Raw genomic sequence first — 14,008 nt, 5'->3', positions numbered from 1 at the left:
ACTGTTGTGACTTGTCAAATCTTGCACATTTGAGCACTTTTAACCATTGGACTTCCCTGCTGTGTAATACAATGACTGAGCAATGTAGTGAATATTATTCACCCCTTCACCATCAAAAAGCATAAAACTGAAGAGTATGCGTACGTCTGAAAAGTCACAAAACCTTGAGTCTGGTTACATCTAGGTTTTTTTTACGTTAACCCATCTATCTTCCAATCGTACTTTAGAGTGGTATGTGGTTTTATTGTAATTTTCTTTCGAATTTTATACAAAAATTAATTTTAATTGACATGTTAAACGAATTCTTATCAAGATATATATTTTACTACACGTGACATAAATCACTTGCCCCTTTATGTTCCTTACGAAGGCAGAGAGAGGTATCACTTAAACTTAAATGGGAAATTGTATATAATTCATCATGGGTTGCGCGGTTTGTTGGAAGGGTGGATTTTATCGAAAATAAATGCCATTAACATCTTTTGTCTAAACTCGAACTTTAAATATTAGTGACATTTTACAGTTATGTAGCCCGTTTTCGGTGACACCACATGACGGCTCCCCTTTATCGCCAGGCCTATATTAACAACATCGCCATACGTCTGCGACCCGCAAATTGGCTTAAGTTTATTCCTATGAAAGGCGTCATCTATCTACTGCATATTCAATACATGTTCCTCCAAAGTAAAAAGAAGCAATATATCATTTAGCCTTGACAGCCGTGAGCTAAAGCATTTAAAATATGACAAAACACATGATTTCATTCGCGTAATGCTCTGCTCACAAAAAGACTTGTCTGCAGAGTAACCACGGTAACCATTTAAGCATAAGACATTAATGCGATGCACCAGCGTATCTACAGAAAAATATCACACATGGACTCGCTTTAAGATGGAGAAAACTAAGCTACGTGTCTTGTGGCTAGGAGATATGCAACAACATTCAAATTTGTAACATAGCAAATTAGGCGTAAACCATTATAGTTAAGTTTGAAAATAGACGAGATGGTCCTGCTGTCATCTTGTCAAAGGAACATTTTTTCTCTCTTACAGCTTGATGCAGGCTCTCCTTTGGATGTGCTAATTTTAGCATCAATGGTCAGTTAAGTCAATCATACATGCAGTCATAATAAATGCTGTACATTTAATATGCGTAGATGTTCGTTAAGGAGTTCACCCGCAGTGTACATACAGTATGGCCTCCTTCTTGGGAAAAGCCTCACGTTAGAAATGCTTTGTCCTTTTTTTCTGAAACAAAAGTTACACAAGGGAACCGAGTGGAGAAAAACCAAGTGATGTTTAATGGAAAACTAGTCCAGATTTTTGTTCTCCATGTAGGGTAATCCCCATTTCATGCCATAATTGACATCCCTGAAGAACAACAACCAAGCTCACAACTGACACACCTCTGAGCCCTCATTACTCAAGGAAGCACTACAAAAGGTTACTGGCCAGTCCAGGAAATGGATCAATCAAACAGCTCGGATGTGATGGTTGCCAGGGTATCAGCCTGTATCATTTTGGAAAAATGAAAAGAGCCCTTATTGTTAGGAATGAAGACTCACACGTTTGAAGTCAGAGGTTTTGATATCTAAAGCACATCGCCTGCATACAGCATGGTCATACACTACTGAGCCACCCGGATCCTGAAGCACAAATACATACATTTTATGATGTCATCATCAGGTGCCTTATCACATTTAAAGTTTACCTAAAGTGGTATGAGCATTCCCACGTATTGATAATGACTTTCAATCTGATGGCTGCACAGTGAGAAATAAAATACAAACCATTTTGGATCTGCCAACCTCACAAACCAAATCTACTTTTTTTAAAAAACAAAAAAACAAAAGAACGGAGGGAGGAAGCCGGTGTAACATTAAACATGCTCAGATTCTGAAACCATTAAGTCGCCTATTCATTTTCTTGTATAAACTATCATTGTAATGCAAATTATGAAACACTTTTATCAGTGCTTGTGTTTTCCATTTTTATTACATTTATTGATATAATTCACATATTTTGTGAGCAATATTTCCGTGCATTTCATTAAAAAAAACAATGAAACATGAATCAGTTTGAATGACAAGTAGGAATTTTTTGCCAAAACCAGACAAGCAATCCTAAATTAAATCTGACATCATTCTGAAATAAACAGCCCATTCTAGCTCACTCAGTCTGCAGGTTTTACAGTCCACAAGTTATTTTAACTGCAAACTGCAAAGGAAGCATAATTAACCAATTCAAAAGACAAAAGGATAAGAAAGAACACAAGGTTTTGGTTAATGGTTAAGACATTCTTTCTGTTTTGAGGCATCTTAGTAAACAAAAACACTTATCTAGTTATTGGAGACTGGAAAACGAAGCATGCAAATAGCACAACGTATTTACTAATACTATTTGTGTGAGAGAGAAATAATTCAGAGAGCATTTCTAAAGAGGACTGAAATAGGGAAAGTATAATTCATAATTTTGTTGCATACTCTGTGTATAATGTTTTTGTTGCTCTTTAGAATGTGCTCCGACAGCTTACAACTGCCTGTATTCTTACCAACATTATTAAGACAGTGTGTTGGTAACAAATCCAGCACAAGATTTCCTTCATTTTTGCAAACGATTCACAGCGCACATTAATAAATCTCTTCAGAAAAGAAATTGTCATTATTAAAAAAAGAAATCTCACATGATCCATTTTGGATTTAATTAAAACCACACAACAAAGCAAATAGTTGTTGCTGTTGTTGCACATGATGCGAGAAAATAATGCTAAGAAAAGATACATTCAGTATTTTATCACAGTTACATCTTGTGATAGTTTTTTTTTTTTTTAGAGAAATGACAGAGGAAGGAAAGTGCACATGTATAGTTCCTGCGATGCTGGAGGTAGAGATCCGGAAGAGGAGGCTGTGGTCTGCCTGACAGTGTGAAGAGAAAGTGCAGAGCGGAAAAAACACAGAAATACGAGTCATTCAAGGAGTAAGGGCACTGCAGCGAAAAAACACTGATAAAATCAGACAGCAGATCAGTCTGTACGCCCAGCAAATGCGGGAGTCGCTGTAAGAGAATGTCTTTAAATATTTAAAGCAGATGTTTTTTTTCCTCTTTATAATAGAGGGACAGTAATGATCCCTCCCCGTTTTTGGAGTCCTAACACTGAAATCACAAATGCTACAGCTCCCACCTGGACAGAGGATAGTCCAGCAAGGGAAGGAAAATACAGGATCATGCTGCTTGGAAGCACTGAATTTGGGGTAGATCCAAAAACTGTGAAGTTAGGACTGCAAATGGAGGGCTCATGACCTATTACACTATAGGACTGCAAATGGAGGGCTCATGACCTATTACACTATAGGACTGCAAATGGAGGGCTCATGACCTATTACACTATAGGACTGCAAATGGAGGGCTCATGACCTATTACACTATAGGACTGCAAATGGAGGGCTCATGACCTATTACACTATAGGACTGCAAATGGAGGGCTCATGACCTATTACACTATAGGACTGCAAATGGAGGGCTTATGACCTATTACACTATAGGACTGCAAATGGAGGGCTCATGACCTACTACATTATAGGACTGCAAATGGAGGGCTCGACCTATTACACTATAGGACTGCAAATGGAGGGCTCATGACCTATTACACTATAGGACTGCAAATGGAGGGTTCATGACCTATTACACTACAGCGTTAATGTTGAAACTACCCATCAATCAAATATTTGCACCTACGCCCATTTTCTGTGCAATTTTAACACAGGCTGGTCTAATTTTATCAGTACATATAGCACCTGCTGGAAGCAACAGAGTTTAACTTGCCAAGTCAACGACAGCAATGCTTCCAGACAAACTGCTGAGCATCGCTTTGATATCGTTTAAACTCACAAATGCTACCGACAGGCTAATGAAGCTTCATTACTATTTTTAAAGCCGACATAACGAGCAATGTCCAAGGATCAGCATTTCCTCAGCGTTGCCATTTTTGACAGTTTATTTCACAAACAAAGCCAGTCGGCATCAACATGAGCAGCTGTGCTGGAGGCGTGTTTGTGGGATGGAAACGGAAGCATGATAACTGGATGTTGGAATGACCTCACTGTACAGTGTGTGCACATCATCCATCTATCCATCCAGTGTGCTGCTGATTATCCAAGGCGGGACTCCGCATGAGCCACCACACTGCCTGTGTACATGTGCTTACAACCTTTCACTAATTAAAAAAGAACTCATCCCTCACCTGTAACTATGCATGTTTGTGTGTCGGTGCAGAAGTAGCTGTCACTTACACACACATACACCACTGACGATATACAGTGAGCGGTAACCTTCAGCAGCTTTACACTGGGAGGTCTAACCATGAAACACTGTGTGACATGTGTGTATCGGACCAGTGCCTGCATCTCTCTGCACATCTACCCCAGGTAACCGCAACCTTTCTTAGAGAGATCTTAAAAGTATGTGGAGAATAAATTATGGAATTTCATGGGGGAAAACCACCTTTAACAGCAGAGTTTGGGGTTGCTCTCTGTGTTCAGTCAATAGCTGCTAGAATCACAAACACAGCTGTGTCCATCATTACTTAGTGCACTTGTGAAGGGGTGTAAACACGCCCCCACTGTGGGTATAAGGAAAAAAACCACACTGCACGTGTGTATAAGTGGGGACACACGGCCATCAGAGTGTAACACCTAGGAAAATGTCCAGGAGGTGCGTGCTTACATTTGTGCTTGGTGACAAAGGAGCAGCAGACACGGGCCGCTTCGCCACTGAACGGATCCCCAATGAGCCGACCCAGAATCGACCCACTGTCCAGCCAGCGTCCCTCCTGCAAGCGATGCGTGACGAGGCTGGGCGATGGCGTGACCCCCTCCCAGAGACTTAGCAGGATGTCGTGACGATTGAAATTAACCAACATATTTAAGGAGCTCAGACGCTCTGTTCAGCATCTAGCCATTGAGGTCACTCATAAAATACTGACGGTAATATTTTTAATGCGAGTAACCAGGGCCATATTAACTGGGATAACCTCAAGTTGGTAGTAAATGCACAAACTTTCAAACGGACATTATTCCCAGGTTAATATTAATCAAAACACTGAATTAACTGAGAACTTCTCCCACCATGCTGCCTAGTACAAGCAGAACATTTATTTCTTTGCTTGTTTAAAAAACAGACACGTCTTTCATTATAGGCTCCATCCACGCCGAGGATGAACTCCATCATCCTAACGCCTAAAGCTGTTTTTTTCCTCTCTATGTCGGCTCAGTCAAACGAAGCAAAAGCTGTCAATTTGAGCCCTGCAGAGATACAGCGGGTGTCAGGTTCAGCCCGCAGGTCACCTCTGGGTCGCACTCTGCGGAAGTATGACGGGGACGCAGGCGATTCCAGCGAAGGACTCTGGGAAATGCAAATCACGCTCCCATTCATCTGTGTCAGCGTTGTAAACCTGCACAATGCTGGTGACATTATTCAGGTGCCAGTTGTAGCCGCCCACCACGTAGATTTTTCCATCCAGCAGGCAGCAGCCAGCCTCCGACTGGCCGGCCCGCATCGGGCTTACAGTGGTCCACTGGTCCGCATCCGGGACGTAGTACTCCACGGCCAGAACGTCGAAGCAGCGGTCCACGTGGTCCATGCGGCCCCCAAGGGCGTAGAGACGGCCTCTAGCTGTCACCATGGCGTGTAGCACTCGCGGCTCGTTCATAGGGCACCTGAACTCCCACTGGTCAGTGCTGGGATCGTAACAGTGTGTGGTCTTCTTGTCCTCGACGGAGACCCCATAGCCTCCTGAGATGTACAGCCTGTCCTCGCAGGTGGCTCCCGCGTGTCCCCAGATCCTGCGCTTCAGCGGGTCCACATAGGTCCACTCGTTCGTCTTCGGACAGTAGTACTCCACAGAGGACAAGCTGCCGGAGCGATTGCGCCCCCCAGTGGCGTAGAGCTTTCCCTGCAACACGCTAAGCTGGAACTGAATACGGCTCTCCTGCATGGGCTGGATGCGCAGCCACTGGCTGAGGTGCGGGTCGTAGCGGAAGCTGGCATCTACGGCGCCCTCGCCACTGCGGTACTGCAGGTGCTGGCCGCCCACCACGTACACAAAGTTGTCAAGCACGGCAACGCAGGCATGGCTGCAGGCCGACTCCATCTCGGCAAGCTCCCGGAAGTGGCGTGCCGTGCCATCGGGGAGGTAGTGCACTTTGCTGCTCACCACGCGGTCGTTGTCCGTGTAGGGCGTCCCGCCGAAGGCGACGAGGGAAACCACGTCAGAGCGGATGGCTGTGCGGGGCGACTGCATGTCGTGCTGCCGGAAGGGGAGGATCTGGTAGTTGAAAGCTTCCAGGAGGAACTGCCGGCACTGCACGTCCTCCACCATGATGTCCTCCGTCTGCACGCTGTCCACCAGCTCGGGCGAGCGCATGAGCGGGAAGCGCACGTGGCAGAGCACACTGCCAGCCTGCGCGCGCCGCGCCTCGTCGTGCCGCAGCCAGCGGATGGCAGCACGGAACAAGTCGATCTCACTGCAGTTGCGCAACTTGTTGCTCTGCAGGAAGAAGACGAGCCGCTCGACAGGGATATGCAGGAAGTCGTCCTCCTCGGCGATCTGCAGGAAGTGGCGGAAGGTGAAGCCGTCCACAGACTCCTTTAGCGAGGACAGGCTGAAGGCTGTGGCCATCTGGCCTATGTTCAAGCAGGTCTCCACACTCATGGCTGACTTGAGGAATTCCTCACAGAGCTCTACCACGGGCACCATCTGCAGGAAGACGGCCGCTCCCAGCACGTCCTGGATGCAGTCCAGGTCCAAAGTGACCTCAGCACTGTACGCAAAGTCGATAATGTGCTTCAGCCCACGAGCGGACAGCCCTTTCAGCTCGATGGTGTCCTGACTGGCCTCCCGCATCCCTCCAGTGAACATGGCCCTGCGAGGCAGAAAGAGAATGACTTCATAAGATCAGGTTTCCCTTACATACTACCTGAATGAGTCTCTTTCGCTTCCTGTTTCAGCATCTCCACCCCAACTCCCTCCAAATGCCCATCCGCAAGCCACACCCCCAGCTCGCCTCACCTGAAGTAGTCGCTGCAGGAAGCGAGGACTGCCTTGTGCACCTGGAAGCGCTCCTCGTTTATGGAGAGGACCACGTCCAGCAGCTGGCCCTGAGCACGGAGCAAAGACAGACCCTGCAGCAAGGTGGCACTGTGGCTAGGGGCAGAGAACGTGCAGCGCAGGGTGCTGTTTTTGTTAACCATGCTGCAAGAGAAGGGGGGATAATGTCTTAGGAGAAGCTAGCAGCAGTGGTTGGTCATCACAGTTTTGCTGTCCTTTATCTGAAAATAAACTAGGCCTCCCTTCCCAGCCCCTCCTGGCCCTTCCCAGCCTGTCCCAGGTCCCTCCCAGCCTGTCCCAGCCCCTCCCTGACCCCTCCCAGCCTGTCCCAGCCCCTCCCTGACCTCTCCCAGCCTGTCCCAGCCCCTCCCTGACCCCTCCCAGCCTGTCCCAGCCCCTCCCTGACCCCTCCCAGCCTGTCCCAGCCCCTCCCTGACCCCTCCCAGCCTGTCCCAGCCCCTCCCAACCCTTCCACACCCTAATTCCCTTTCTCTGCAGTCAGGTTCCCAGCAAATCCATCAGTGCCATTTTGCTCACTTCCTGTTCTCCTAAATAATTCACACGATTTATGCCAGGAGGCACTCATTACTAATTCGCATAAAAATGGCTGTTCAATCAGCAATTTGGCCATGCTCTTGAGTTCCTCTTCACCTAATACAGCAGAGTCTGAACTTTGCAAAGCATCAACTAGCATCACCAGAACAACAATTAACCTGAGGACTAACAGGACAATCTCAGAGGGCATTTTTGACATATCTTTTCTAGCTATCAAGTTTTATTGTCACGTGTCCTGAGGAGCAGAGTGAAATTCTTATGCCACAGTTGCAGGGTAAGGAACAGGTGCATGGGGGGGGACAACACAGGACAACAGCAGTGCAACACGAGACAACACAGTGCAAGACAAAGGACAGAACAATACAGGAAATTAAAAGTAGAGCAGAAGCTGACGCCAGAAGCTGTTCAATTAAATTCAAATGATTGCAGCTGTCTGGTTTGCAAGAAAGGTGTAGCTGGTGTAGCCAGTGGACCAGCATAGTCATGCTGCTCCACCTGCACATGAGGCTGCTCTACCTGCACACGAGGCTGCTCCACCTGCACATGAGGCTGCTCCACCTGCACATGAGGCTGCTCTACCGGCACATGAGGCTGCTCCACCTGCACGAGGCTGCTCCACCTGCACGAGGCTGCTCTACCTGCACGAGGCTGCTCTACCTGCACATGAGGCTGCTCCACCTGCACATGAGGCTGCTCCACCAGCAATATTTCATCAATGATGCTGGTCCACCAGCACCAAAACACAGCATATACTGTATAAGCAGCACGCTTTATGCTGGTAACCAGCTATGCTGGAGTACACAGATTTTTTCAGCAGGGATATTTTATTTTATAGTTTTGATGTCTTTATAATTATCCTAAAATTAAGGGAACAGAAAAAATAAACCTTTCCATGGGTAGGTGTTTCCAGACTTATGACTGGTACTGTAAACATTATAAAATTAAAATAATGTTTATATTCAGTTATATGTTACATATCCGGCATTGCTGGACTTACCATAACTATCGCAAAAACTAAACAAAAAACGTGATTTTACAGTTTTCCCAGCTGTTTTAAAACAGAAAAACAAAACATGAAACCTGTTTTTTTCTTTTCCTGTGTCTTGTTCTGATTTTAAAACGGAAAAAACAAAAAACACCGCTATTTTTTCTTTTTCCTATTTGGTTTACACGGATTCAACGCCAATACCCAGCCCTACCATATAGCACCAAAAAACCAGACAAATTTTCACAGTCGTCATCTAAAGCCCTGGGCCCGGATTCCTGAAACCTTCCTAACGCTACGCGGTTCGTTAGTTATACCTTAAGTTATCTCTTAACGCTCCGAAAAGTTTAGTTAAGTATATCTTTCATAGGATATTCTTAGCTGTCTCTTGTCTCTGTTGTCGGCTCATACTGCTCATTTAAAATAAGACTAAAGTTAATACTCATAACCAAACAGCACTTAACTAAAAAATAACTGATCCAAATGAAAAAATGATTTTGTCTAACACATGATTACAATCATCATTAGGTTTTGTCCCTGTGCTCTGTACGCCCACCGAACTCACCTCAGTAACGCGCAGATTCATAATGAACGATATGGAATGCGCTGCTAATTATGTATTTATTTATTAATATGGAAGGAAGGGAAGGGGGTTCTGGCGATTTTGGAGTGGACGTGTTCCGCCACTTTCCGATGCCCATGGAATGCACACACCTCTGTATATCATCAGCATATCAGTATATCAAAACTTTGGTTCATGAGGTTGGTAACAGTCGACTGCAGGTTCATTTACATATTTGTCTCATATATTTCCCCCCACAAGCACCCTGAAATAGTTCTTAGTAGTCAATACTGAAGCACATAGGACATTCTATTATATTAAGACAGTAATGCAATAATGGCTTTTCTTTTGGCTGTTGGGCCATTGCTCACCCCTTTATCAATGACATCCACACATATTGGTGCATGTAGGTGTTTTATAGAATAAACTGGTGATGCTACAATCTAAAGGGAGGTGAGTTTGTGCACCTAGTCGGCGAAAATCATATTTACAGTTAGATGATTCAGTTACTTTTTTGTATTTTATTTTTAGGTTCTCCCTAGTTCTGATTAACTTTGAAGGATTTTTTTGAAGGATTCCTGTAGTATTGTATTTATAAAGAACACCATTGTCTCTGCATGGAGGGAATAATCAATTCTCAAGCAATCGATGCGAACCAATCAGGTGTTCTAGCGCCTACTAAGGTCGCACTTAAGAAGCTCTTAATATCTTTAGAGTCTTTGTAAGACACTAAGAGTCACCGTTATCGGGAAACTGGGCCCTGATTATTATTGTGCATGCACACATATCACAATTATTTTGCGATGTGATATTGTGCAGCCCTATTTTGCAATAAATTCATTGTTACAAATGAATAACACTAATACAGTATTTCACTATTTAGATGTTCCAAAGACCACATCATTGCATTGATGCATGTATTATACAGCAAAGTAAATAAACTAAAAAGATACCATAGATAACGGAAGAGAAGTGTATATGCTTAGATTTGAAAGTTGAATTATTTAACGATCCTTATTCCAAAGCAGCTGGGATCATAACAACCTTATAAATATTCTTTATTAAATAAGATTAATATAAATGCAATTTACGTTTTTTTTTTGTATTGTCCCAGTCCTTTTATGTAGCACCATGGTCCCGGGGAACGTTATTTCATTTCACTTTGTACTGTACCACGTATATTGTTGAAATGACAATAAAAGCAACCTTGAACCTTGATAAATATGACAATGAAAGCAACAAGCATTGGATCAGTGACATCATTTCTACTGCGGAAAAGAATCTTTATTGGTAAGATGAATTCATCTGGAAATGGAATATAACTCTTAGAGTAACACATTATGACAAAAACAAACTAAATTTGGCTGAGTAGATTTTCTAATCAGTACAACTTACTAAAATAATGATATAATAAGACCAGATGTGTCACCAAGCAGTAAAATAAAGATTAACACTTTTATTATGCATGTGAAATTCAACGAAGTTACCAATGATCATGCAGTTTAACCATCTTCTGTCTTCATCTTCATAAATTAATATTCAATACATAAACAATGTTTTCTATCAGGTTACATCACCTGCCACTGTCATGTAAAGATCCGTGGAGTATTTCACCATAAGCTTCAAATTCTGTATATTCACTACAAGGAAGCAAACACAACATGGGCTATAAGGAGATAGCCAATGCAAAATGTGGTGTGATTATCTCCTGAATATCTGGGTTCACGGGGGGCGTGGGGCCCAGACCATACGACAGGAGATGCCTGTCAACTGCAGGATACAGACACACAAAAAAATTCACCTACTAAGGACAAAGTAAGTGCCTAACTGGGTGGGCAGTGGTGGCTTGATGGTTAAGGAAGTGCACTTGTAATTGAAAGATTGCAGGTTTGAATCCCCGACCAGCAAGACACTACTGAGGTACCCTGAGCAAGGTACCGCCCCCAAGCACTGCTCCCCGGGCGCTGAATTAGCTGCCCCCTGCTATGTCACGAAAGTCACATATGGGTTAAATGCAGAGGACACATTTCGTTGTTGCGCACTGTGTGCTGTGGTGTGTTGACAATGACCACTGATCACCAAATTCTAACTCTGGACGGAAACAGGAGAACATGGTGGAATGCAGAGAGAACATGCAAACTCCATGCACACAGCGCATGGGCAGGATTCAAACCCAGCTCTGCACTGTGCACTAGCCCCTTTGCTGGCCTTCATGCCTGGATAGAAGAATGGATGTATGATGGATGGTGTTATATTTACAGCGTATGGCTTGCGAAGGGTGTAGACTGTTAATTCCCTTACGAACGCTGAGTCCTCTAGAGGGCGTGATAGAAACGTTAACATGCACACAGCCACTGGGTTTTAAAGTTAAACTCCAATTAACCTATTGATATGCATACTTCAACCACAAGCCACAAAGTCCGTTTTCTTTTAACTGCGGTTCAGTGTCAGTTTCACACTAAGCCTGAGTCGAGCACATTTAAACTGACCCCACAAACCTTGTTAATATACATCGAATTACAACGCTTAAGTCTAAAATAAAGACTACTTTCTGCTTACCGCAAGCACGTTCAGTCAAGACTGGAACAAATGAGCCTTTAGTGAGCTGTACGTCTATTTTGGTGCCCTGCGCTGTACTTTTTAAGTGGTCGATATCGGTTAACGTGTTGCGCACTTCAACCTTTATCTGCGGGAAATAATGACGTGATGCCAAAACAGCCATTTTAATTGTACAGCAAAAGGCTGTCGACCCTGCGACGTATTCAGCACGCACGCTGCTAAGCATTACACGTATCCGGTGTTACGAAAAGACAGTTTCTTTACTTCTGTAAATTAAAAACCAAGGTGCCCTTTTATTTTCCGACATAGCTCGCGCATGATCTCCTGTCTGCAACATAAACCCTCACCTGCCTATTCTCGTTTAACCACCTTATTTGTTGCCACCAACACTTGCCTGGTTACCCGTGTAAGGTATATCGTTTTGTTTTTAAATTGCATTTCCCCCAAAGAGAGCTCTGTGGGCCCGGCTGCAGCCCTCACCTGCTCTGCGAGCGCTCCGAGGAGAACCCCGCGCCGCCGGACTCCGCCATCTTCGCGCGCAGCCGCGCGCTCGTCGCGCCGCCCTATCATTTCCACAAAGTACCGCACCTCGCACTCCATCAATTATTTCTGCCCCATCGCGGAAAAGGTTGTGGCGATTTAAAACAGGATAGTGTGTCGTAGTTCATAGCTAGACTGGAAACGGATTGCAGTGGGATTATATAGCTCCTCCTAAACTCTCAATATATTACAGGCTATATGCCCTTGATAAACAGGAAAATGCAAGAGAATTAATCTCGCGTTAAAATAGTGTCGCTATTTATTATTCGTGATCATGGTGACGAATAAATAAATAGATTGATAGATACAGTCATTTGAAAAAATTAGGACACCCCATTAAATATTTCTTTACTAAAAATATCTATTAAATCTTTTTTCAAATTATATCTGTAGATAAAATGTAAAAACAAGAAACAAATTCACTTATTTAAAGAAAATTAACTAAGATGCCAATTCCTACGGAGAAAAAAAAGTCTCCAAAAATGGAGTCTCCACTCTCCATTTCTTTCTTGTAAGCCATTCCATGGCACAAGCACCCTCTGATATGATGAAGACTTAATAGTGGATCCTATGATGGTGAGCTGGCCAGGTTCTGCAGCAGCAAAGCAGCCCCAAACCATGACATTTCCTCCTCCATGCTTAACAGTTCATATAAGGTTCTTTTGCTCAAAAGCTGTCCTTCGTTAACACCAAACATTTCCTCTGTTACTGCGCCCAAATAATTCAATTTCAGATTCATCTATCCAAAGCACATTGTTCCAAAAGTCCCAGTCTTTGTCTAGGTGGGTCTCTGGCAAAACTTCAGTGTTGCTCAGATGTTTTTTTTGACAGCAAGGGCTTCCTCCTTGCGCAGCTCCCATGTAAATCAAACTTGTGCGTCTCTTTCTGATGGTAGATGCATGTACCTTGAGATCAACTGTGGCAGGAGCTTCTGTATGATCCGTGATGACATTTTAGGATCTTTGGAGGCTTCTTTCAGCATCTTGCAGTCTGCTCTTGGGTTGAACTTGCTAGGACAGCCTGCCCTGGCCATAATGGCAGTTGTTTTAAATGTTCACTTGTAAATTATTTTCCAGACAGTGGAATTGCACCTGAATGTAATTCTAGGCATTTTAAATAGTGATGAATGTGAGGGTGTCCTAACTTTATCCTCAGTGGAAATTAGCATCTTAGTTAATTTCTTTTTTTAAATAAGTGAATTTGATTCTTGTTTTTGCATAGATGATGCAATTACATCACCTTAATCTACAGATATAATTTAAAAGAAGATTTAATACTGATATGTTGATATTTCTTAATAAAGAACTAAATATTTAATGGGATGTCCTAATTTTTTCACATGACTGTAGTGCTTCTTCTAAATCAGGGGTCTCCAACTCCGGTCCTGGAGAGCTACTATCCAGTCGGTTTCCAATCCTACCGGGCTTCTGATGAGCCACACCTGTTCTCAGGTAAATACCACGGCCAGATGTGGCTCATCTGAAGCCAGGTAGGATTGGAAACCGACTGGATAGTAGCTCTCCAGGACCGGAGTTGGAGACCCCTGTTCTAAATAAATGTAATGTATTTTATTTTAACCAAATTTTCACTTTAATTTTATTGTTTACCATATGCCATCCAAAAATGGACAATATTATGCATGAATAACAAACTTGGGTTCCATTCTCTTGACTACCTTCAGCCAACACCCAGTCAGGCTGACC

The 14,008-nt window shown here is 43.7% G+C and overlaps 1 protein-coding gene across 5 annotated transcripts; it reads right to left on the bottom strand.

The window, feature by feature from the left end:
- Window positions 1–1,975: 1,975 nt before the first annotated feature.
- Window positions 1,976–12,490, bottom strand: klhl26 (kelch-like family member 26). 5 transcript variants are annotated; one of them, XR_011982699.1, is made up of 4 exons: window positions 12,246–12,490; window positions 7,066–7,248; window positions 4,722–6,919; window positions 1,976–2,914 (listed from the first exon to the last, which is right to left on the bottom strand). XR_011982699.1 is itself a non-coding variant. In XM_072699776.1 (4 exons), exons 2-4 carry the CDS (start codon window positions 8,223–8,225, stop codon window positions 5,338–5,340), a joined length of 1,815 nt encoding a protein of 604 aa, XP_072555877.1. In that variant the 5' UTR covers window positions 8,226–10,846; window positions 12,246–12,490; the 3' UTR covers window positions 1,976–5,337. The 5 variants fall into 5 exon arrangements, 4 of the variants coding, with proteins under 4 accessions (XP_072555877.1, XP_072555875.1, XP_072555878.1 ...); XM_072699776.1 differs by adding an exon at window positions 8,176–10,846 and having other exon boundaries at window positions 1,976–6,919; XM_072699774.1 differs by having other exon boundaries at window positions 1,976–6,919.
- Window positions 12,491–14,008: the final 1,518 nt, after the last annotated feature.

Source organism: Paramormyrops kingsleyae, chromosome 15 (assembly GCF_048594095.1).
Source record: "Paramormyrops kingsleyae isolate MSU_618 chromosome 15, PKINGS_0.4, whole genome shotgun sequence".
NCBI lineage: Eukaryota > Metazoa > Chordata > Actinopteri > Osteoglossiformes > Mormyridae > Paramormyrops > Paramormyrops kingsleyae.
The sequence above is the reverse complement of the archived record's forward strand: the minus strand, read 5'-3'. Positions and strand labels throughout refer to the sequence as shown.